This window comes from Apium graveolens, chromosome 4, assembly GCF_009905375.1.
Source record: "Apium graveolens cultivar Ventura chromosome 4, ASM990537v1, whole genome shotgun sequence".
NCBI lineage: Eukaryota > Viridiplantae > Streptophyta > Magnoliopsida > Apiales > Apiaceae > Apium > Apium graveolens.
Window position 1 is genome coordinate 94,882,316 of NC_133650.1, and position 27,011 is coordinate 94,909,326.

Sequence of the window (27,011 nt, forward strand, 5' to 3'; positions counted from 1 at the left end):
CATTACCAACAACCCTGTGCAGCACTCGAGGACAAAGCACATTGACATCAGGTATCATTTTATTAGAGAGCACGTCATGAATGGTACTGTTGAACTATTTTTTGTTCCAACAAAAGAACAAATAGCAGATATTTTCACTAAACCACTTGACGAATCCACATTTACCGGATTAGTTGGTAAATTGGGCATGTTGAATAGTTTTAATGATTAATTTAGTTAATATCTGGGATCTGTTCTTGAATGAATTTACAAATGAATTTTTCATAAATGAAAAATTCATTTGCAAATTTATTTTATCATTTTATCATATTTCTTGCTTATTTCTATGTAATATATATTATCTTATCTATTGTTATTTTCCCTTCTTGTTAATTTAAAATATCTCAGAATATTGTATTTCCTCTAAAAATATTTTTCTATGAATTTTATTTGCTAAAATTCAAGAGAAATCTATTTTTGGAATAAAAATAATAAATTCTGATATATTGTCTTTGTTTCTGTAAAAAATTTTAAGTGTTTATTTCAGTTTTACTATTTTGTAATATAGTTTCAGTACATAAATAGAAGTCTGTTCCTTTTATTTTATTTTGTTTTCTACTGCAATGACAATCGGCAAGACAATTGAATTGTCTTGCTGAAAATCATTTCAGTACTTATATATATATACTTATTTTCATATTAATTCTGTGTGAAATCCTTTTATTTCCAGAATGACAATCGGCAAGACAATTGAAATTGTCTTGCTGAAAGTCATTTGCAAATATAATTGTCATTTCAGTGTTTTTCAGTATAGTTTTATACTGGCAAGACAATCGGTATGACTATTGATTGTCTTGCCAGTTATAAACATTATATATATCTATTTTATTTTATTTTGCCTGGTATGACAATCGGTATGACTATCAGATTGTCATACCAGTTATAATTTTAATACTTATTCTATTGTATTTCTTTTCCTTCTTTTGCCTGGTATGACAATCGGTATGACAATCCCGGATTGTCATACCAGCTGTTATATAAAGGCGTTTGGTGTATTGTTTTTAAACCATTTCATCAGTTCAGTTCATTTCAAAAAAATCTAACAGTTTTTATCTTTTAATTTTCTCTCTTCTCTCTCTTCGAACCAAACCATCAATCTGAGTATTTCCTTGCTCGAGTTTTTACTCAGCTTACTATTTCATCACTTTGTGATATATACATACAAGTATATATATACAAAGGTGCTGTTGGATTTTTATTAAAAAAAAAAAAAAAATTATAAAAATCAGTTTGCCCCTTCAAATTCCATTTGTGTTGTTGATTTTGAACTTTTTATTTTTAATTTTAATTTCTGATTTGTGTCTTTTGGCTTATTAAAACTGTGTTTGTGAGTTAAAAAATTCTAACGAGATACATTTCTGTCTAAATTTTTCGATTATAATTAATTTAATTCGAATTATTAAATTAATTTAATTAATTCGAATTTTCTTAATATTATTCTTAAAATTTTGAAAAGCGTGTGTCTTATTATTATTTTAAATGGCTCTCAATTTCCAAATTGTCGCGCATAATCAGGTTGGTTATTTTAATCCGGAAAAATGTGATGTTGAAAAATTTAAGCCTTGGATTAGATTTTTAAATGACCATTCGATTGTTAGCTCTGCTATTAAATCAAATGTGATTTTAAATATCGATCTTCTTAGACTGATTTGCACAACCTCTACTGTGGCCGGTGATTCAAAATCTTTTTCATTCACCGTGGCAAACACACAGTATGTAGTTGATGAAACAGTCGTCAATCGTGCGCTAAATTTTCCACTTGACAATTTCTGTAATTTACCCTCTGAAAATGATATCACAAATTTTTTCAATGCTATTCACTATCAGGGGGTGATCAATTTAACCAAACTTTCTAAATCAAATTTGGTGTCTGAATGGGATATTTTCTTCGATACACTTTCCAAAGTGTTTGCCAACTGCACAAAATCCAATTTTCATAACATCACTTCCACTCTGCAGTATATTGGTCTTGCGGTTGTTTTCAATCAAAGGATCAATTTTGGCAAACTACTTTTTCCCATTCTCTTGAGACGTCTAACTTCTGCTTTACGTGATCATTCTACAAATCGTAGGGTATCATGTTACTATGCTCGTTTTCTCATGCTTATAACAGATCATCTACTCACACCTGAACACAAAGCCCTTTTTGCTAACTCTGCTGTAACTGAACCCCCTCCAGTTAGCAAAAAGATTTACACTCGCCAAGACACAACCTTCAAATTCATGCAAGTTCCAGTACTTGTATCTGCTTTCATGGCCAATTATATTCCCTTACCTATTTTTAATCTTCCCGGCCATGAACAGCAACCTCAACATCCAGTGGTTCAAGCCACCCAGGCTCTTCCATTACAGGTAGTAATTCCTCACTCTCACTCTCTTCCTACTTCTGTTGACAGACCCCCAGTGGTTGATAGGGCTGACCATGAAGTTGTAGAACCACAGCTTCAATCCCAGGTCATAGAGCCAAACACAGCGTCTCATTCTATCTCAACCTCTCCCCCACTGTCTAAAATGTTACCCAGGAGATTACTAGGAAGTAGTACATTGTTAAATATGAGTGAACCCTCAGCTCTGCCTCCTCCTAAGAAAAGAAGAACATATTCTGAGGCATCTGAAAGCCCATCCTTGTCCTCCCAACAGGACATGGACTTTGAAATGGCCAATGAACAGTTACTAGATTCATTCTCTCAACAGGATGAATCTATTGAAATTCGCCATAGGGCCATGGCATCTTGTACTGAGTCAAGCACAATTCCATTACTCACAATGGAACCATACACTTCCCCAGATCATACTCAGGACACACAGCGAGGAGTGCACGTAGAGTCGGTTACAGTGCCTGCCATAGTTACGGCAGAAGAGCAGTCACATGCTTCAGAGGGAAAATCTGACTCTCCGCCATCTTTAATAGAGTCATTTTCTCCCCTCCCAGATCCAACACCTCTGGCTCCCTTATGGGATTCTCCACTCGCAGATTTATCTGGAGAAAGTGGAGGGCAACTCGGTCAATCTATCCCTGAAGCAATTCAGACATCTATTCCAAAAGATTTGATAGCATTGACTGAGGATCGGGACTCGCGAATTCCCATTGCACCACCACTGACCTCTCTTGAAGAGGCTAGGGTGATTTTTAATGCAGGTACACAAGAACAGCAACTGGAAGACTCCTCACGAGCAATTATATTGAGAGAAACACATGCACGTGAGATGAGTGAACCAAACACGAGTGAACTTCAGGTGAGAGCACACACAGACACTGATACTGTAAACCTGTTAGCTCAGATTGCTGCCCTAAAAGAAGAACTTGCTAAAAGCCAAGCTGAAGCTCAAGCATTCAAAGCACAAGTGGTTGAACGGTCTTCTTCTTCCACCTCTGTCAACAATCAGCTTGCAATCATAAGGAATGACATCTCAGATCTAAAGACTACTGTAATACCAAAGCTCAATTCTATTCAGGACACTCCAAATTTATCAGCTGATGACATATCCAACTTCTGCTCTCTACACACAAGAATGACTTCTCTTGAAGACCTCGTTGAGATGAATCATTCACTGGACTCCTCAAGATTTCTAAAGATAGAGACGGGCATGGAACATCTAAATGAAGGGATGAAGCACCTATATTACATGATCAAGAATTCTCATTGCCCTAATGAAGAACAAAGAGCTTATTTTGAAGGACCGTCTGGTGGAGGATCAGGCTCTGGAGGTGATGGAAGTTCCAAAGGAAAGTCAGTAGAGGATCCCTCAACTAAGGGGGAGAAGAAAGGGAGTAGTACCAAAGGGAAAGAAAAAGATACTTCTGCTGGAGATAAAGGAAAGGCTGATGATGTCTACTACAGTGGAGAACAGGATGACTTCGATATTTTTGACATTCCCACTGAACCAGTTCAGGAAGATAAAGATGGGTTATTTGAAGCTGAAGAGGAAAGTGATTTTGAAGATTGGGAAGAAGAAGATACAGTGGATCCTAGGTTTGAGAAAGAATTTCAGAAGGAGCAGTCAGAGATGCAAAGAAAAGAAGCTGAACTCAAGAAGGTCTCACAGATCATTGATAGGAGAAAAGACATACAAAGAACAGAAACTCTTCAAAAGCAACGTCTTCATGACATTAAGGCTCAAGAAAGGAGAAGAGATGTCAGACTAAAGATTGGTGAAAAATGGGATGAAGCTAGGAGAGTACTCGATATGCCTCAGCTATGCACTAACAATTATAGGCAATTCTTACATCTTCTTGACAAGCTGGAAATCTCAAATCCTAACAATGACATGTACATGAATGCTATCAAGACTGAAGTCTCAAGGATCACAGCTGCTTTTGATAGATCCCTAAATGAGATGAGCATTTTTGTATATTGTCAGAGTGAAGGATCATTCAAGGTGTCACTTCATCTATTTGAAAATCGTTCGTTGTCAGAGATTTGGGTTCTTTTAAACAAAGTCAAAAGAAGCTCAGAATTGAATGAAGTTCTTCGGGAAAGGCTTAAAGAGTTTGCGAGCAGGGCTAGTCCTCAAGTGGTCAACAATCCTCATCAGGTGAGATTCTTTAAGTCTGATTGTCTTCAAATCTGTCAGCTAGATGTACAATCTCTTAAAGACTACTCAGCTAAGCATCTGGTCTGGATGGAACATCATTTGAGAACTGCTGGATATTCATCCATGTTGAAGACTCAAGCTGCTGACTTGATTCAAGCTTATTGTGAAAAGAATGTTAAAAGGTACAATCAACTCAAGAATAAGCTGAAGTCAGTTGGAGTTCAACCAGTCAGACCATCAAGCTTCACTTCAGAAAAGGATCGTGTCTTTGACAAGGAATTGCTTCAAGATTTAGAAGAAGGTGAAGTCAGGAGAGAAGACAACTGAAGTCAATTAGCTCAAAACTCAATGTAATATGATTAGAGCGTTATGAATCAAGATAGTCTAATGTAGTTATATGTTCAGGCTAGAGGAACATCTATCTTGTATTCACTTGTAAATTTCATTTGGAATCTGGAAAATGTTAAATATAATCCAGAACTTTTCTGCTATTTACTTTACCTTACTGTTTATATCTTTTTCTTATTTGTTAGTTGAGTTATCCTCTAGGTATTTGTTGTTATTGTCTAACAAGCAAATAGGGGGAGATTGAAAGGCATATGTCATAGCGTACTCGTTTATTCGAGTATTTAACTCAACTCAAATAAGAATGTAATAAGTAAATAGTGGATCAATCATCAGAGAGATCTCACAAAGTAACATCTGTCAAAGATCAAAGAAACATTGTTCATCTGCAGACTTGAAGATTCACTGGAAGAAGTTCAAGAATTTGATCATGCCTCAGTGATGTAAATCAAGATCGTGGATTTAATCAAGTGACAGAGATCTCGTCAAGGTATCAATTTATTACAAGGATTCAATCAGAATATCAAAGTCAAGACATGAAGAAACGTCACGGAAGTTAGTCACTCATGAACCAGACAGTACATCGAGTGTCAGCATTGAAGTGGCGGAATTGATTCATAAGTCTCAGTGACTTTCAGAAGATTGTCAGAAGAATGGATGCTGCTCAGCGTTAGTATTAATTCTCTATTAATTAATTAAGTCATATAATTTAATTAAGAAAATAAATTATATCTGCAAAGATTAATTTATTGATTAATTGAATTAAATTGATTAATTAAGTTAGAATTAATATTAAGGATTTACAGAATTTTAATTGATTAAAATCTGTTTTAATTCTAAAAAGACAACTGATTGTACTAGTATGACAATCGGTATGACAATTGATAGTCATACCGAAAGTCATGCTAATTCAGTTGATTGTCTTGATAGAATTATTGTTTAGATTAAAATCACTTATTAATTCAGTAAGACAATTTCATTTGTACTACTATGACAATCGGTATGACAATCAATAGTCATACCGAAAGTCTTGCTAGTTCATTTTAATTGTCTTACTAGCTCTAAAGGATTGTCACACCAGTTCAACATTCTCGGCTGTGGTGATTAAAAACAAGCAGAGACCAATTCATTTACATAACATATACAGAGAGCAATCAAACAGAAGCCAAGAACAAAAAGAGAACAAGCAGCCAAAATATTTCATCTTATCTGCTAATTCAAGTTTACAATTTCTAGCTTGTAAAGTTAAATCCAATCAACTAGAAATCACTCTCTTGTTCTTGTGTATCAATCTAGCGGATTAAAATCCCTAGAACTTAATCTCAAATCGCTTTTAGCATTTGATCTTTTAATTACAAAAATAGAAAAAGTTCATGTCGAATTTATTCTAGATTTGTAATAATTGATTTGAGATTAATCCCTTGTAACCGATACCGTAGTTGTAACACCTTTCAAGTTTAATAAAAGTTTTATTTAACTTGAATTTTGTTTCACAATTTTATTCCGCATTTTATTCGACGAAACGGTATTGTTTGCATTCAACCCCCCCTTCTACAAACAAATTGGGACCTAACAAGTTTTTCCGGAAGCGTCCGGTTTTTAAGTCTCTCTCAGCTGCATCATTTAGTGGCCTCCATATGGCTGATTTGTTTATCTTGGAGAAAAGTACCATCTGGTTTGAAAAGTATTGGTAAAAGCAAGCACACTAATGGAAATTCTTGTTTGGCCGTAAGTACTTCGATTAGCAGTATACATAAAGTATCTTATCAAATCTCCAAAAGCAAGTTAAATTTCAGCATAAAGGGCACCAGTTAAATTCATAAACCTCCAAGAGCTAAACTTTTTTTATTAAAGGATCTCAGCATCTATTTTACTGTTTTTGATTCTGCATTCAATGGAAGCTGAATAATGGTAAAGAAAATAGAGTATATTATTTTGCTTTCATTCATGCCAGCCTTGTTGCCCACCAGAATCTTGTTAACATTATCAGAAGCATGTTGTTCAACGTTGAATGTTACCCTGCCCACCAAGATGAAACGCTTGCAAGTATAATTAAACAAATTTGTACACTCTTCACGCGTCAGATCAAGATAAACACCATTTGTTACAAATTTAAAATAAATAACTATAATACTTCAATAAAACCTTGTTCTTGTACTTTTTAAAATCTTCAAGTGCAAAGTTAAAATACTATAAAAATACGTGGAGAAAACAATTATGGCATATTTTTCGCAAACATTCCTATTAAACATGATAATTACTAAAATATAATAAGTAAATCCAAATCTAATAAACCTAAAGTACCTTTGTGAACTTTAGCATTGTGGTGAGATGTTTGCTGCAGAAGCTCTTTTAGTGTCAAACCTTAAGATATAAGATATATCTCGACATTTCATAATATAAGATATATTGAGGAACATTATGTTAGTGACTATTCTAATTATATAGTTGAACATTTATGATACTTTAGATTTCCTATAATCGAGTATGTGACAATGTAAGACTTACTAAAATAACATTATATTTCATATTAATCGATTAATGTCAGTTTATTATAAGATGATTGTTTAACATAATTAAATAAGTACTGATATTCAGGTGACTAACGTTATATTTGCTGATGAGAATGTCCCATGAAAGCTTTCTTGAAAGGACACCGCCCTAAGTCCTTGGCCATCTTTAATAAAATTACCTAAATTAATTTCTCTTTCTAACAAAGATTTATGATTATAGTTCGCTGCAACCTGGCTGATTTCTACTTTATTTGCCTTTGGAAAATACTCATCATCCATCCATTTATGTAGTGTTGCTCTAAGCCATGTTGCTTCTTAAAGTGATGCTGAAACGAACTGATTATTCTTCACACATAAAATGTGTGTGCACCGCAAATGAATATTATAAGTAAATAAAATTGTGTGATCTATTGTAATTCTTCACTGCAAATATATATAACAAAGTTCAATTTTGGTACACTTAAGTGAATTCAAACATAGGATTGTATCTCTGATGTTTAGGTGTTAGCAACATGATACCAGAAGCAGAGCAAAAGACATTAATCAGATATGTTTACAACTTCCATAACACACACACACACCATACCCTTCCAAAGGTACACTACTCAATACTCTACATAGAAAATCATAAGTAAACTAAATTTAAATTTACCATATACTACAGCTGAGAAATTTTAACCATGTTATTTGCCAAGGTCACCCGAAGACTAATTTATAAAAAAAATCAACATATCTAGTTGTAATTCATTCATACTTACGGTATTTAGACTTCATATTTATCTTACACGATTCCCGGGAATCGTGAAATGAATGGTGTAAGTTTTTTACTCCAGATCATGTTTTTGAACACGCTCAAAGAACTTGGACATATATTATTCTGATTATACCTGTTGCAAAACAGAAACAAATCACTCAACTCATTGGATTCCAAACTCTTATCTTATCATTCCATGTAATAATTTTTAAATGAACACATTCTTTTGAGTATAGTCAATGGCAAATATAACATATTAACACAAGAGGCATGCAAGAAGAAGGTCTAATAAAAAGAAGGTCTTTCTTCGTAAACTATATCTCTGAACATGAAAAAAGTATTCCGAATAATATATTTTCAAAATAGCTAATACATTTGCATCCTTCCAATAATCGTAAAAATGACTAAAAGAAGAAAATAAATATTTGTGGTTGTGCATACTTTGATTGCTATATAAATAGAAGAAAACAAATCTTTTTGATACAAATTCAAAGATAGAACATATTGATCGTCTTTCTGGACAAATACATATCGTATTTACCATGAAAGCTAAATATAACATTTTGTCAAACACGTAATATGCACTTATAATTGTTATAAAAATTATTAATTATCAAATTGCATTCATGTATACATACATATCGCTTGAGTAACATTCTGTAAGAAGACAACAAATTTACCTTCTTCAATCATCATGCCTAACATAATGTGTCCAAACGTTCAGGAGAAAAAAATCCTTGATAAGATAGATTACGAAATTTATCAGAGTAACTATAATGTAAGTATTCTAAATCATACCTTTTGTGAAATAGCCTATCTGCAGATCACTTTCTCACTTATTTCATTCTGTAAAAAAAGGACAAAAAAGGATGAGAAAAGATGAGACGAATGAACCAAGCGACTAATAATTTGAAACAACAATTTAGGGTGAATTTGATCGGAGGACAATATCATTATTTGTGTTAGGAGTTGTCCCACATTGTTTGTGGAAGGGGCATATTGCTAGTATATAAACAGCCAGATAACTCTATTAGTATGAGGCATTTTGGGAGTGACCTAAAAATAAACTCGTGCGGACTCGACCCAAAGCGGACAATATCATACTAATGTAGATTTAGGTATCAAATACAAATTATAACAATTCTTTAATTTGCAGGGATATAGCTATAGTTTAGGCGATGATCATGGACCGTAACCGTAACTGCTGTAAGTTTAGATCGTGGGTGTCGGGTGGTATCCATAGAAAAATGGATCGGTATTTAAAATGTACCGGATTTTTTGTTAAAATAAAATGGGTAATACCCGTTTAGAAAATGGGTAAAAATTAAAAAATGGATATCCAGTTTAATATGGATACTAACCTATAACCCGTGCGACGCACGGACTGATTATAATTTTTATTATTTAATTATTTTTTATTATATAAAATTAAATTATAGCAGATAATAAATATTTTTATTGAAATTCATGACAAAGTTAATAATTTATATATCGTATTATTGACAGATTCAAATTCTAAATAGTTAAAGTAATAAAAAGTCCTCCGACCGTGGACGCTTATCGGAGCAGTGTATGCGGTTGATTTGATGTATCCGATTGATGTGATAATTTTTTTTTAATTTGTTCTTGATTTGTTAATAAATTGTTATTTTTAAATTTGAATTATTAAAATTAATTTTGGAAGTATTTGGTTCCCTACGAAAAAGGTAAAAAAGAAGTTGAGTGTGATTAGAAATCAAGTAGGATTATCATTTAAAGAGTTTGTAATTATATCAAATATATGATTTAAGTTTTTTAAATAAAATATATTTACTTTAACTTTGTTTTGAAAAGTGTTAACAACCATTTTAGGAAGGTGGTAACCAACCGACCAAACAAAATGTTTCCTTATAATAATATAATATAGATAAATATAAAAATAGTGTAAAATGGATATGGTTAGATCCATATAAGAAAATGGGTAATATTACACGTTAAGAATATATTGATATTGATAAATTGAGTTAACAACACTGATCATCAAGCCTTATAAGTCATTTGTAAGATTTGACAACATGCCGTAAAAACAAATACGCAATGTCAGTCCATTAGAATATTAGTCTATTATGCATTCAGCTCAGAATAACTAACTTCAATACTCTCTCTCATCTCTACTAGATTAGTTGCAAATAGTTGTTACTTTTAATTCTTGATGTTCACAATGAAAATGGAGATTACTCCACCAAACTCGAGTAAAATTCTGTTCGTACACAGATTTACACAGCATATTTTAAACCAACAGAATTCAGAAATACTCTACTACTCTTTAACCGTTGTCATTATTAAAAAAACAGTTACTACATTTTCGTATGCCTCAAGTGTTGATTTAAATGTTTGTTAAAAGAAGAAACTCATTTAGAATGAACTTGTAAGCATCCACCACAATCGCATATTACCTTTGACAGTAAATTGTAATTTTTGTTTGAATGTCTTGAAACGCTAGAAAAAGACATCAAAAAGCACATACCAGTTGGATCACTCATCAGTTTAAGTTGTTACTGTACTTGCTACATCCCGGCCAAGTTACACAGTATTTCTACCAATGTTAAGTACCCCCCCCCCCCTACTTCTCCGATCCAGGTGATTGTTTTTTCACACCCATTTCAACATCAAATTAAACCAAATTATGCCTGATGCAAGAAAAAACTAACAAAACAATCTAACAGCAAATCTTCCAAATTATAATGTCACACAACTCGGAAATTCAGACTAGGTTTTATTTTATCACAATACTACAACATTTAAGAAGAGATAGAACTCTTTGATACGATATCAAAGGATATGCCGTTCTCCTGGAGTCTCTCCTGAAGATCTGTTGGGCCAAACACAATCCCAGGTGGGAAAACACCTCCTTTTGGCAGGTCATCACGTTGCTTAAGAAGAACGAGAGCACACTGAATTAGTATAATTGGTGTGGTCAAATAACCAATCTCTGGCCCTGTTAACCTTGTTATAATTTGCATATCAGGCTTCTTATTTCTTTGTGAAGCCAGGCTGCTATCACTAAATCCTTGTCCCACAAACCACATCTTGAACGAAGCAGCATCTACCTCCTCAGCAGTCGGACCCTTCTTTCTAAACCAACCAAGGCTAAAGAAAGATGGAAACTTTAGAAGAAGCGATCGCCCGAAAGCAAAACTACCAAATAACCCCATAAGAATTCCAACACCAATAAAGCGCAGAACACCCAAGAAAGACTTGGACCCGAGTTTGACCCCGAAGTGTGCTGGCTTTATTGTGGACCAGAAATTCTCCCTTCTCTCAGCCTGTTCAGCACTCTCATTGGCACCAGGAAGTCCATGGGGGTTTTCTGTCAGAGTTGTGAGCGTCCTTCGTACAACAGTAGCATCTGCTGAGGGAAGCTTTACAGCCCAAAGGCCTATCTCCTTTTGGTGTTCTATAGTAGAACCTTTGGCAGGAGCAAAACCAGGAATCTACAATTGAAGAAGGAATTTTGTTAGCTTTATTAAGGGAAAAAGAAAGAATCTACATCAATTCACATATGGGCCAAAATGAAGCGCTTTAGGGATTTATTGGTAACAAACTATAAATATAATGGTCAGGTACAGAGGAAAATTCAAAATTATGCAGTATTATTAATTTGGATAACAATATCATACGCAATCATAATTTCCAGAAATTGCTTATTATGATGGTCTCAGCATCCTACCCAGAAAAGACCTACATTTCATAGAAAGATAGAAGTCGTGTAAATGCAATTTAGCAGCTAGTCTGTCCAAGCATCATGTGATCTCCAAATACGCAGGCACAGAAACAGAAGATATACTACCCAAAAGTAACAATTGTGTGATAACTGTGTCAAAGATTTTTTAATAACATATGGGTGACAGAATGTTTAAATAATATACTTTTGCAACAATGCTATGATTGTGCCAAAAGAAGCATAGAGTTCACGACAATGGGTTATTGGGTTGCACACATGGTCCTTATTCCTTAACATGTATGCCTGACATTGACTACAAATATCACTTACACAAACTAAAAATGCTAATGGTAGCACTAAAGCAAGCAACAAGCTTGAATGTAGCTATCACCACACTAACTGTATGATACAAGACATACAAATAACAGCAGAAGAAGAAAGTGTTAAAATAACTTGATAACCTAAATGTAATGAATTATGTCTTAAAACTTGAGGCCCGGAAAGAAGTTATGTAATTTTCTAACAGTCTCAATAACAATGAGCAAACTTAAGTACCAACATTCAATTAATGAAAAACGTAAAATTATCTGCAATCGTATGTAATTAAAACAAAGATATTCTTACAGTAGGCCGAGCTCTTCTAGGCCGAGACCTCCTTAACTCCTGTAGCTTACCAGCATTAGCAATCCCCAAAACCGCGGATTCAAAAGTCCCAAAATTCCCCACCATCTTCTTATCCGATTCCAAGCTGACATAAGCCTCAACCCTATTGGGCACAGCAGGCGAAACCCACTGCATGGAATTAAACATCAACCCCAACTCCGCGGGAACCGAATCAAACCCACAAGCAGAAACCACCAAAGAACCATTCTTGACAGCCTGATCATAATAATTAGCCTCCACTCTCTCCATAAAATCAGGCTCACCACAAATATCAAGATAATCAGCACCATTCTCAACACAAGCAGCCACAACAGGGTCTCCGAAAAGGCGAAAAGGGCCAACACAATTGAGAATGAGCTTGGTGTGGGCAGCAATGCGATTGAGAGAAGAAGGGTCAGTAGTGTCAGCAGTGAGAATGGGAATAGAGGGAGGTGGGTTTGGAAAAGTGGCCCAAGAAAGAGCTTGGGTCAATCTTGATTCATTTCTGCCTGCTAAAGCAAGGTTCTTTAATGGAGAAGAAGGGGTGTTGAGAAACTTGAGGGCTTCTTTGATTACATACTTGCCTGTGAAACCTGATGCTCCAAAGATTATGATATCATAAGGGGGTGAATTAGGGGTTTGAGTTGCCATTGTTACAGTGTGTGAGAGCAACAAGAAACAAGAACTATATAGAAAAAGAAGTATTTGTGTGGGTATATATGGTAGTATTAAATATTGAGAGGTTGGGTCACAAAAAACTGGTTGTGTGTGTTGTGGTGGTAACTTCGAGAAATGAGAAACTCTACTTTTGAAATGTGTGCCATTTCTGGGTGTAGCAGTACATTTTGGAAGGTGTGAGCATAAAAAGACAGGTAAAAAGTTACATTTGGCTTGAAGAAAGTTAAGGGTTATTTAAGTTGATTTGGATGTGTATGGACAAAATGGTTCTATGGTGTAGTGGTTAGCACTCTGGACTTTGAATCCAGCGACCTGGGTTCGACTCCCGGTAGGACCTTCTTTTTTACCATCCAGCAACCCTCAGATAACAATATGTTACCAGGAGTTATATATTCAAATACAAAATTGCACCATCAAATGAAGAATACATAAGTTTATCTGAGTGAAATGCCTGAATCTTTTAGTTTCTTCACCATCAAATGAAGAATACATAAGTTTATCTGAGTGAAATGCCTGAATCTTTTAGTTTCTTCACCATCAAATGAAGAATACATAAGTCTATCTGAGTAAAATGCCTGAATCTTTTAGTTTCTTCTGACTTTCTGTACTGCTTTTATATTGATAGTTAGATTTTGTTGTTAAGATGCAAATTACAATGAACCTAATGTTTGAGAGTACTTTCTAAGTTTCAACATACACTTAAAAGTTTCGTCAAAAAAAGGAGTACTTTCTAAGTTTCAAAATACACTTAAAAGTTCAGTAAAAAAAAACACTTAAAAGTAATACTAATATCGTAGTATCATTTACTATGTTACAACAATCAAAATTCGTGTCATTTTGCTTTCATCACCTTTGCTGACCAGCAAAGCAAGCAATAAAATCAACAGTTTTTTAATGAATAAGCATACATGGAAACCTGGTGTTAAATACGAGCCAGATGACCTGAATGAACTCAGCAACATATCCTTATAGCGTTGGTCGATAATGGGGTAGATCTCTGCTTAGTGCTTCCTGCAGTTGAAGTCCTGATTTCCCCAAACCCAACTTAAAAACTTCATTACCTACGAGTTTGGATAACTAACCTTTGTGCAGCAGGTTACACAGTCTTATACCCTTAAGTAAAATTGCCTTCATGTTCTTGTACTGAGCTTTCTGGAAACTGTGAGTTGTCAAGACTGAAATTATACTATGTTCTGCCTTGGGAGCTGGTCATGCTGCTTTGAGAAAGTCAGATTTGAGGTTTTTCAAGTGGAATATGTAATTCATTGCTGACCGCTTATAGCAAATCTGGAATATGCAAATGTATTTCATTTTTGTTGCTTCTGGGTCCCTTTTTTCAAGGGACCAAGATCATTTGACAATATCTTTTTCTATACAACACAACATTTGTCATTTGTTATGAACTTGAAGTAACAAAGAATACAAAAAACGAAGTTAATTGGAATGTCTAGTTTGAAATCGACTCATGTATCAAACACATGTTATTTTAACTCTACCATACTGTAACCAGCAGTCCTTTTCAAGCCTCTCTCATTTGCAACAGATCTTATTTCGGCTGCTTCATCCCACCTGTCATCTTCTGCGTATAAATTAGAAACCATTCCATATGCACTTGGGTTTTGAGATTCTATCTCCAACAGCTGCCTTCCTATAAACTCCCCCATTCTAGTATTTCCATGAACTCTACAAGCAGCAAGCATTGAACTGTGTGCTGAACCACGATATCTTACAGGAATGCTTTGCAGGAAACCAAATGCTTCTTCAAGCTGTCCAGATCGGCTTAATAAGTCCACTACACAACCATAGTGCTCTTCACGCGGTATCAGAGAAAAATCTTCTTTCATGGATCTAAAGATACGCAAACCCTCTTCAACGAGACCTGAATGACTGCAAGCTGAAAGAACTGATGTGAATGTCACCTCATCAGGGACAACACATTTCTTTTTCATTTGACTGAATAAGTTGAGTGCTTCCGAACACTTTCCATGCATCCCATACGCAGTTATCATCGCATTCCAGGATGCCAAATTCCGTCTAGCCATGTGGGCAAACAATTTTTCTGAACACTGTAGTTTACCACATTTGCTATATGTACTCAGCAATGAATTAATGACCTGTATCTTGTTTTCCATACATGATCTGTAAACATAAGATTGAACCTCCCGTGCTAGGCTAAAATATCCAAGCTGAGTAAATGCTTGGAGGAGGCAGATTAACATTACAGAATCTGGAAGTACTCTTCCTCCTCGCAGTAGACAAAACAAGAAAATGGCTTCATCAGCATGACCACTATTCACGTAACCCATCATCATTGATGTCCAGGATACCAAATCTTTATGTTCTAGTCGGTTAAAGACTTTCCTTGCACAATCTACAAAGTTACACTTTGAATATATATCAATAAGTTGATTAGCTATATCAGTGTTCGACTCAAAATTATGTCTAATCACATATCCTTGGATGCATTTGCCTTGCTTGATGTCTCCCAATTTAGAACATGCTGCAATTATACTTAAAAAGGTGCTTTGATTTGGTTTAATACCCATTATGACCATTTCACGGAATGTCTTGATCGCCTCATTGGCAAATCCACTTTGGAGAAACCCAGCCATCATCACATTACATGAAATCACATCCTTGTCCTCAATTCCATTAAATAGTTTCAAGGCTGTAAAAGTATTATCACATTTCAAGTACAAGTCAATCAAAGCTGTGATAGTAACAATATCAAGTTCAATTCCACTCCGAATTGCATAGCCTTGCATGCTCTTGCCTTCACGTAAGAACTCTAAATCAGCACAACACAAAATCCCATTTGCCAAAGAAATCAAATCAGGTTTTTGTTTTTCTCGAATCATCAAGACAAAGAGATTCAAAGCTTCCGTTGGTTGCCCCAATTGCAAATGACCAACAATCAGTGCATTCCAAGAAGCAACACTCCTGGACTTCATATTACTACATACTGTCATTGCATTATAAGGTTTTCCACACTTGAGATACATGTCCATGAGACTAGTTTCAAACACTTCTTCGAAACAACCAATCCCTCTTCTAATAGCATACCCATGGACCGACTGACCATATCCCCCAACCTGTAACTGTGCTGCTGCATGTAATAAGCTCACTAACGTCACTCGATTAGGATCAAGTCCATCTATCTGCATACATTTAACAATCTCAAAAGACTCATAAGCTCGATAATCACCAATTTGAGCATATCCACTAACCATAGACGTATACGCAACAATATCTTTTTCAACAATTTCATCAAACACTTTAAATGCATCCTGAATATCACCATATCTACAATACAAACCAATCAATGAAGAACCCACAAATGCATCAGTCCCTAATCCAAACTTAATAGCATCAACATGAACAGCACTTCCAAGCTCTAAGTCACATAATGCAACACAACTTCTTAAACTAAATGTAATAATTTGACTATGAACACCTATATTCTTACATCTTAACCCACAATACAACCTTAAAACTTCATTAAAGTGACCAGCTCTAAAATACCCAACAAGAACTGAGTTCCAAAGAGACAAATTGTTGTTTATAATTTTACTAAACACCCATCTTGATTCAGTTAAAAACCCAAACCTGGCATATGAATTTAGAAGCTTAGAGCCTAAAAAGATGTTGTGTTGATAGCCATTAGTGAATATACAAGCATGAAGCTTTTTCAAGAATTGAATTTCATTACAATTGTCCAAGGAATAAACAATATTGGTTAAAGAAAGTGATTGTAAATAATGACCCCTATGTTCTGAACTCAGATTTGAGAAATTAATGTAAAGAGATTTGGAGTGAAGAGAGTTGATTTTGTTGATCAATGTACGAGATGAGACCACATTCATGTTTGCACCGGGACTGCCTGCAGCGTAGCTGTTTAGGGTTAAATTTCAAATTGGCCATTAAATAAATTTGAATCTCAAATTTTAAATTCGGGTCTCATTTAAAACACTTTAAAAGATATAAATATCATTCATCACTATTTCATCCTTAAACTAACGGACAGTTTAAAAATGCTATTTGTCACTTCAGCAAAACGGCTAGTTTTTCAAATCAGCACTCAGCTCGCTCTTACATATCTCCAAGTCAGATGTTAATAATTAATAATAAAATTAATAATACAAACAAACATAAATTAACATATCATATAAAAATAATAATGCAGACATATGACTAGTCGGGTTATAGAATTGGGGGGAAACGAATTGGGTCATGAAACCCTAACTTTTCAATCAGCTAATTGGATCGAAGATACATTGCTCATACTTGTTTAGGGCGGGTTGATTTTCACATTGTAAGGTAAATGTCTTGTCCTCTTTTCTATCAGAATGTGTACAACTGTATATGTTCATCATCGTGGTCGCTTTGCTCATGTTCCACACTGTGATTATATTGGCGGATTGATTGATGTAGTTAATGATGTAGATCCAGATGTATTTAGTTTTCCTGATTTAGAGAATTATGCTAAAGACTTTGATTATGATAAAAATGATAAAGTGTACTTTAAAATTGATGGTCGTACTTTTAAACAAGGAATTAGACTTCTTGGGATGATGCTTTTGTTATGGATTTGGTTAATGTGTCTGCACGTGTTGGGAAGATTGATGTTTATGTCGATCATTTTTCTAATAATGAGGCGGGTGAGGGGGGTTGAGGCGGGTGAGGGGGGTGGGGGGGGGGGGGGGCTGAAGTGAATTAGGGGAATGAGGGTGATGATGTAAATCAATGAAATGAGTTGGATTTTGATTTTGGGGGGATGGATTTGAGGATTGGGATAGTGATGATCCTAATTACAGTGAGGGTAATAATGTTTCAACTGATGAATATGAGAGTGTTGGTGGTTATTCAGGTGAGAGTGAAACTGAGGAATTGCTAGAATGTAGGAAATACTGAAAAGCAGTTAATGAAGCAATGCCTAAGCTAAATAACATGGATGATGATGATAGTACAGAATCAAATTTTGGAAGTGATGAGTTGAGGTCTTATTCTTCATCCAGTGAAGATGAGAATTATCGTATAGGTTATGTTGGACCACCACATGTCAAGAAAAATTGAGAAAATCAAATATATACAACCCTAAAGAAGCTAAAATTGTGTTTTCCCCTAGTATGAAATTTGGGTCAATGGATGAGTTTAGGAGTGTTGTTAGGGAGTATATATGGTGTGAAAAACAGGAGGGCTATATGTTTTGGTCATAATGACAGGAAGAGGTGTCAGGTGAGATGTGAAGAGAAATACCCTTTTTATATCTGGGCAATAAAGATAGAAGGTTCGAAAACTTTTCAGATAAGGTCATTTAAAAATGATATTTATGCACCAAACCTTATCAAAACAAGATGGCAACTGTAAAATACTTAACTGAGCTTTATGGTGAAAGGTTGCGAAAGAATCCCACATGGACAGTTAAGGAAATGCAGGATACAATGAGAGAAGAATTAGAAATTGAAGTTCCAAGAATCAAGATAATGAGGATTAGAAAAGCTGTTATGGATGAGGTGCATGATACGCTGAAGGAACATTATGCAAAGGACAGCGACTTTGGTCATTAAATTCTAATCTCCAATCCACGAAACACAGTGAACATTAGAAGCACTAGGATGAATGAAGGTGATGACAATAAGTTCAAAGAATGTATATTTGTTATTATGCTCTAAAAAGGGGTGGGAAAGAAGGTTGCAAGCCAGTATTAGGACTGGATGGCTGCTTCCTCAAAACTGTCACATGGGGTCGACTGTTGTCTGTAGTTGGGAGAGACGACAACAACGCAATGTTTCCAGTGGTATATGCTGTGGTGGAGAATGAAAACACTGATTCCTGGAGATGGTTCCTAGACTTGGTTAATGATGATTTAGAGTTAGGTGATGGAGGTGGATACACAATAATATTTGATCAACAGAAGGCATGCAATTGAATATGTCAAATATTTTGCGTAATTTATACATGTTTTTACCTTGTATATTTTTTAATTATTCTCAGGGTCTAGAAAATATTGTTAAGGAGTTATAACCTATGGTTGAACATAGGTTTGGCACACGACATCTCTACACAAATTTCAAGAAAAGTAAGCTACTAAATTTTTTTGAGAATACTGATTCAATGTTTGTTTCCAGTTATATCATCATGTGTTTAATTTAATGTGCAGGTATCCATCTGACTTGTTAAAGATATTATTTTGGTCAACAGCCTGTTCTACTCATCCAATGGCATTTAATAGAGTAATGAAGCAGTTTGCAAAGAGTTCCAAAGGTGGACATGAATACCTGAGTAAATTAGATCCTAAATGTTGGTCAAAAGCTTATTTTAAAAAAAAATAAAGGTTGACAATGTCGAAAATAACATGTCAGAGTGCTTCAATGCATGGATTATTACTGAAAGGTAAATTTACCTTATTTGCTGTAATTTATATTTTTTTCCATTTAGTGTAAGTGAGAATGCTAATAGAATTTATAACCTAGGTATGTGCCTATCTTGACCATGTTTCAAGAAGTTCACTTCAAATTAATGAAGAGGATGGTGTAGAAAAGGAAGGACGTTATGAGTAATACTTATATGATCTTGTGTCCAATGATTAAAAAGAAATTAGATGTTGCTATAACTGTATCTAGAGAATGGCAAGCCTGTTGGGATGGTCAAAGAAAATCCCAGGTGAAGTCAGGCACAAAAGTTGTAACTATTGACTTGGTTAAGGGTTCATGTGATTGTAGGGTTTATTATTTGAATGGAATTCCATGTTCACACGCAATATCAACCATCCACGACAGACGACAACAGCCTATATACTGTGTATCTCGTTACTACAAAAAATATATGTACTTAAAGGCTTATAAGTATTCACTTGAAGCCATTAAAGGAGAAGAGTACTGGGAGGTGTAGTCTACAGAGCCATTACTCCCACCTGACATGCCTAAAAAATTGAGAGGCCTAAAAAATTGAGAGGTCGGCCAAAAAAGCTTAGAAGAAAAGAGGGATGGGAAGGAGGCAGAGGTAGTCAAGTCGGAAAGGTATCTCAAATCACTTCAAGAATTAGGTTTAATCTTGGTAGAATTGTGCACTGCAACAAATGTGGTGGAGCTGGACATAGGAGGACTATATGCAAAGTCAATGTTACCACTACCAATGTGAAGGGTTTTTAGCACATAAACGCAGCGAAAACGTAAATTTAAATCTTAAAAAAATCGAAACCCTCCGCAGGATCCATGCGAAAAATAATATTTAATTCGTAGTTCAGTATGTTTACCTTAAGAAGCTTTACGTTAATGGAAAGATGGAGGTCTTTAATAGCGATCCAAGAACAACGAGCGGAGATCCCTAGTAGCTGCTCCTCAAGTGTGAAGCATTCCACCGGTATCCACCAAGAAAACGATGTAATGAAGGAGGAGGAGGTGGAGAGAATTAGGATTTTGTAAATCTTTTGGTTGAGGCAAAAATAGAGTTTATAATAGTATATTTATAGGCAAAATTTTCTGCTGAAAATTTTCCCATAAAATATTATTATTATTAACCCTTTATTATTCTCACTAATAATTAAAACACCTTTTAATTATTAATCCTTTTTCTAAACTCTTTAGAAATAATTCTCTCACTTGATTTAATTTCCAAAAATTAAATTCTTAATTAATAATATTAAGAACCTTTTCTTAATTAATTTATAATCAATTAAATCTCATTTAATCAATTATTAAATTTACCAATTAATTATTTATTTCATAAATAAATAATTATCAGCCATTATTAATTAATTTATCCACCATTAAATCATTCTCTTTTATGGTGTGACCCTGTAGGTTCAATATTAAGCCGGTAGTAGAAATAAATAATAATAAAACTATTTTATCATTATTTATATAAATTCTCTAATTCATTAAATATGATTAATTAACTAATCATATTTATTCTACATCGTGAGGGATACTTCTTAGCATATCGCGACTATCCGGATAATACGAATTCACTGCTTAGAATACCAAGAACCTATTCAGTGAGTAGTTACCGTACAATTAATTCCTTCTACCCTGCAATGTCACGATTAAATACAAGGCATGAAACTTGTGTCAAGCCTATCTTATTTAATCACTTGCTTTCCCATTCACTATGCTTAGTTCTATTTAATGTAAATTAGAAACTCCTTTCTAATTTCATTCACTCTGGCCAGAGATTCCTGAACTAACATAAGTGGATCAGCATTGAACATTCTCTTCCTATACTGGAAGGGGTAGATCCTTTATTGATCATACACTATCTTCGTGTACAAATTCTATACCCTGTAGAGCCCTTATAATTGTCCCTTGAGACTAAGAACTAAACCAAAGCATAGTTCAGTGTACACAAGATGACTATGATGACCTCAAGTCTAAGGATACTTGTACAACTATCACTATGTGAACAACTGCTGACACGTGAGTGAACTCCATCAGTTGTTCAGCTGTGTGAGTCATGTTCAGTGAACTTATTCTATAATAAGCACCTACATACTAGCTATAGTGTCACCACACAAATGTCTACGAGAACATACATCCTTTATAATGAAGCAAGCTTAGTATGTACCGATCTTTGCGGATTATTAATTACCAGTTAGTAATCCTATGACCAGGAACTATTTAAGTTTAGAGTTATCATCTTTTAGGTCTCATTATTATGATCTCATCACAATCCATAAAAAGCTTTACTCTAAACTGTGGTATATCCTATTTAAACATTTAAATAGATAGAGCCCGCAATAAAAACAAAATATGTCTTTTATTAATATCAATGAAATCAAAACAGATTACATAAAAGTTATTCCTAAATCCTCATACATGATTGGACTTAGGACATATCTCTTTCAATCTCCCACTTATACTAAAGCCAATCACTCTGGTATCTAATACCCATCTTGTCTTTATGACGATCAAAGTGACTCTGAGAAAGTGGCTTTGTGAGTGGTTTTGCTACGTTGTTGACTGTTTGGAACTCTTCCAACTAATTGCACCACCATTCAGAGTAAACACGTACCCTGACATGGATTTGCTATCACTTTCTGATTGAAAACTAGAGTCACTATAACCCTCTATTTTCAACTCAGATTCACCACCAAAAACAAGAAAAATGTCCTGAGTCCTTCGCAAGTACTTAAAGATGTTTTTCACTGCTTTCCAGTGGTCTTCACCTGGATTGGACTGATATCTGCTCGTCACACTAATTGAATAAGCAACATCAGGCCTTGTACACAACATCGCGTACATGATAGATCCTATTGCTGAAGCATAAGGAATCTTACTCATACACTCTCTTTATTCAGGTGTCTTAAGAGACATTTTTCGGAAAGGGATACTCCATGGCTCATCGGTATGAGACCTCTTTTGGAGTTTTCCATGCTAAACCTTTTAAGCACTTTCTGGATGTATGTACCCTGGGTAAGACCTATCATTCTTCTAGATCTATCTCTATAGATCTTCATACCGAGAATGTAGGATGCTTCTCCCAAGTCCTTCATGGTGAAGTTCTTTGATAGCCATACTTTGACCGATTGTAGCATCAGTATATCATTTCCTAAAAGAAGTATGTCATCCACATACAATACAAGAAATGTTACCGCGCTCCCACTAACCTTCTTGTAGTCACATGGTTCATCTATGTTTTTGATAAAACCAAACTCTTTGATTGTCTCTTCAAAACGGATGTTCCATCTACGAGAAGCTTGCCTTAAACCATATATGGTTCGCAGCAGCTTACACACTAGGTGTTCATTTCCCTTGGAAAGAAAACCCTCTGTGTAACACCCCCAAATCCGGGGTCGGGGATGCGGGTTGTCACGAGTTCCATTTCCCTTAATAACACCCAATCTTAATAAACAATCAACTACTCTGTACTGTGACCCCACAATAAACACACACACCACAAGTTATAGTCTCAGAGATGAATATCAAAAAATAACATGAGTCATTTTATTCCAAAATTATATGCCATTACACCTTAAAAGGGTTTCTGAATAAATTTACATTTCTTTGCCATTATTACAATTGATAAAGATACATAAGTCTGGTACATCAAAAGTTGAAAGCCTAGCCTATTGGTAGTTCCTACCTCAGCTATAGTGACATCAACGCCTATAGGAAACTGCGGAACGTTTCCTATCCGCTCGCGAATTGGGAGCTTGGTCCTGTTCATCTTGTCTATCTGATGTTGTGTGATGAAAGAAGAAAGCAAGGGTGAGCAACAAGCCCACCGAAATAATATGTATAATAATTAACAATATATGAGCATTCTCATAGTACTCATGAAAGTCTTGGTCAAGAAGAAATGAACCAAGCCGATATCTTAATGCGATGAAGTCGCAAAATATTCAGTATATATACATATATACTTTTCAAAATCTTGGAAGTCCTCTTCCATGCATAATACACACAGAGTTCCAGTGTATAACTGTATAAAAATATCGTTGCAAGATGATCTCATATATCTAACCTTGTCTCAACGTTTTTCTGAAACCTTTGTCATTCATAAGACAATCATTAACTAGATATAAGTTTAAAAGATGAAGTTACAAGATACTCCAATATACTTATATCTTTTCCGAATACTACTTGAACTACCACCGTTCAATGTATAAATAGTTCATCCCATAGATTAAGCTACAAGACAAAACTTGTATAGAATCAATCTTTAAAATATCATCAAAATAAAATGAAGTTATGAGATACTTTATTTGATGCAAACATCATTTTGAAAACTTGACCCTGCCAACACTCAACAATCGCCCAACCGTAGCCTTTCTATCGAAGTGCTCTGGGTAGTGTTGCAGAAATATCCAATTGGATGATGAACTTATTACGGGAGTTTGTCGCGCCAGGAAGACCACTTACGATGATCAGTCGCAGTAGTACAACCCCACCATTTTCTACATGTAGAGGAGAACCTGTCGGATTTACTTGTCAACCGAACACTGGACTCCTAAGGAATGGACCGTCTTAGCGGAACTTCCGGGCCATTTGGGCCAATATAATAAGGCTGGGCCGGCGCCACTCGACCACTTACGCCGCTCCTAGTTCAGATGAAATCCATGACTCTGAAACGTAAAGCTCGTTCCCCCTTTCCCCAAGTAGAAACTTGTTGATACGACTCCACCAAGAAGACGTATCTAGTTGGAAAGGAGAAATCACCGATATTTCCCAGGCGATGCCTGTTAATGGATTAACTTGTTCCAAGAATTTTACTTCCCGAGTGTTGGGTAAGTAATCAAAAATTCTTTTATCAAAATAGCAACCTTGTTGCGAATATACAATACACCACATAGCCGGATCCCTCAGGTTTTGAGCGAGTATTTAAATCCCCTTCGAAAGGAGGATCTTAAATATAAAAATGAGTTTTTGGGATCCGCTCTAACTTTTAAAATATTTTTGAAGACTCGCAAAACATTTTTAAGAATGTTTGGAGTGATGCTGATTTAATAAAATAAATCAGTCCCAATATATTAGAAAATATCTGAATATTATTATTTAAATAATATTCTCATAAAGAATAATCTTTATAAAAATAATTGAAGTAGAAGTTTTAAAACTTATACTTGCAATGTATATTAAATAACCAAAGATAAACTTATACGAAAGTACTATCTTTATTTGAATAATCAAAAGTGAGTTTGATTATCGACACATTATTCTTTAATAAAATTAAGAATAATAATTAGTAAATAATCGGAGTCATAAGTCCTCGAATGAATATTCAAATAATAATATTCATTAATAAATTAAGCGGAGTCATAAGTCCTCGAATGAATATTCAAAATAATATTCAATAATAAAATAAACGGGGTCATAAGCCCTCGAATGAATATTCAAAATAATATTCAATAATAAAATAAACGGGGTCATAAGCCCTCGAATGAATATTCAAAATAATATTCATTAATAAAATAAGGTTATCGAATAAACCTTATTTGATTCATAGTTTTAAAAACTATTCATATATATATAAATATATATATATATATATATATATATATATATATTATACTCGGGAGCATCGACTCCCGGTTTTAGAAAAGTGTTCAACTTTGTGCCCCCTATACTAAGGGTATACACAAATACCGCTTATCTTTAGCAAAAGTGGGTCCGATAACCTATGAACAACAACATAATTTGGAATTAGACCCCAGTCGCTTAAGAAACCAGACTTTAACCAATTGAACCCTAACGTTTGCTTATGGTCACTCCTACGCTTAACGAATCACCTAAGTCGTTCGAGTACCCTTGGCTCCACCATTTTTAATAAATTAACCATTAAGAGTTTTATGGCAATTCTTTCGCGAGTACCTTACCAACTGCCTAATCCACTTAAAATAATTGTTTCGTACCCCAATTAGGCATTTAAAGTCCTTAACCAAGGTTTCAAAGTAAGGCGAGGGGTAATGGTTCGGTCGCGAAACGCCGTTACTTAAAACAGTCGTTTCTCCTAAACCGTACATCGGATTCAAACGAACCACATATCAAAATGAAGCTCGTAACATGAAATATCTAAACAGGGCAATGGTCAAAACCTAACAGTGAGTTCAAGGGTTATGATGTTAAGAACAAAAACAGTCTACGGTAAATCGGGCATTACGACAGCTATGTTTACGCGATTACCCAAATTTATACCACTCCAAATCAACCCACAATCAACCCACAATAAACATCACAACCCAAATCCATCCATACTTCACCATAACAGCCCCAACAACTCAACATTATCAATTTATACTATTCTCAAACAGGAATTTAAACTATACTTAAGTTCATTAATCAATACTCCAAGAATTACAACTCCAAAACATTACAACACCAACTATCCTCTACATTCACAAAAAACAAACCTCTCATGAACTATAACAACATAAATAAACCTAATACTCAAGTAAAGTTAGGGTTTGGAGGGGTTATACCTTCCTTGGAGAGTGGAGAATCAAGTAACTAGCTTGGAATCACCCTTAAAAGTCCTTATCCAAGCTTAATCTAAACAAAAACTCAAGAACAAAAATATTAGTTCTTGAAAAACACTATTCACCATCTTCTTCCATGATTTTTAGGAAGAGATTGTGAAGGAATTTGGAGCTTAGATTCATAGGATAACTATTTCTAAGTACAAGGAACCTTGGATAATTACCTCACGATTTAACAATGCTTGGAGCTTGAATTTGGATTTTCTTATCCTTGAAAATGAAGGAAAGACGAGAGCTTGATGAAGAAAATGGAGTGTTTTGTGTTTTTTGATTTGTTTGCTTGGTTGCTAGCTTTTGTTTTTGATTAATTACCTTTTTACCCATGAAAAATTGTGTGGTTATTAATCAACCACACCTCATTCCCTTATGTCATGCTTATGTCACCTTTCCTATGTCATCTTGTTACACTTGTCTTCCTCTTGTTGGTGTGATGACATCATCATCCACTAACCCCTTGATTAACTCCTAATTACTTGGCTGATGACCGCTGATATGTTATGCGGTTCGCTTAACTTTCGTTTTCGTTTATCGTTTGAGGGATCATACCCGGGATCTTATTACTTAGGTTTCCTTAACCTTTCTCAATACATTATATTCCTTTTATGATCCTCTCTTATAATCCTTGAATTTAAATCCTTTTTATTCTGTTACCTTATACTCAGTTCTTTCTGTATCTGGTAGATTTTCGGGAAAAATCAAAGTGTTCGAATTTGGATTCTGACGATCTTTACATACACCTATATCCCATATAAAGTACTAATAAGATCTCAGAATAACAATAGAAGAACCCCTACATAGTGTGGTATGAAAATTTTTCTTATTCCGCAT

The 27,011-nt window shown here is 34.8% G+C and overlaps 2 protein-coding genes and 1 non-coding gene across 3 annotated transcripts; 1 reads left to right on the forward strand and 2 right to left on the reverse strand.

Annotated features, from left to right (window-relative positions):
* Positions 1-10,873: 10,873 nt before the first annotated feature.
* LOC141718388 (putative mitochondrial saccharopine dehydrogenase-like oxidoreductase At5g39410) lies at positions 10,874-13,364 on the reverse strand. Its single transcript, XM_074520770.1, has 2 exons — positions 12,515-13,364; positions 10,874-11,660 (listed from the first exon to the last, which is right to left on the reverse strand). The coding sequence occupies exons 1-2, from the start codon at positions 13,181-13,183 to the stop codon at positions 10,968-10,970; spliced, it is 1,362 nt and encodes a 453-aa protein (XP_074376871.1). The 5' UTR covers positions 13,184-13,364; the 3' UTR covers positions 10,874-10,967.
* A 111-nt stretch (positions 13,365-13,475) lies between these two features.
* Positions 13,476-13,547, forward strand: TRNAQ-UUG (transfer RNA glutamine (anticodon UUG)). The gene has a single exon. It is a non-coding gene; the product is annotated as a tRNA-Gln (tRNA).
* Positions 13,548-13,866: 319 nt separating this feature from the next.
* Positions 13,867-17,084, reverse strand: LOC141718389 (pentatricopeptide repeat-containing protein At3g03580-like). The gene has a single exon (XM_074520771.1). It carries the CDS (start codon positions 17,071-17,073, stop codon positions 14,692-14,694), a length of 2,382 nt encoding a protein of 793 aa, XP_074376872.1. The 5' UTR covers positions 17,074-17,084; the 3' UTR covers positions 13,867-14,691.
* Positions 17,085-27,011: the final 9,927 nt, after the last annotated feature.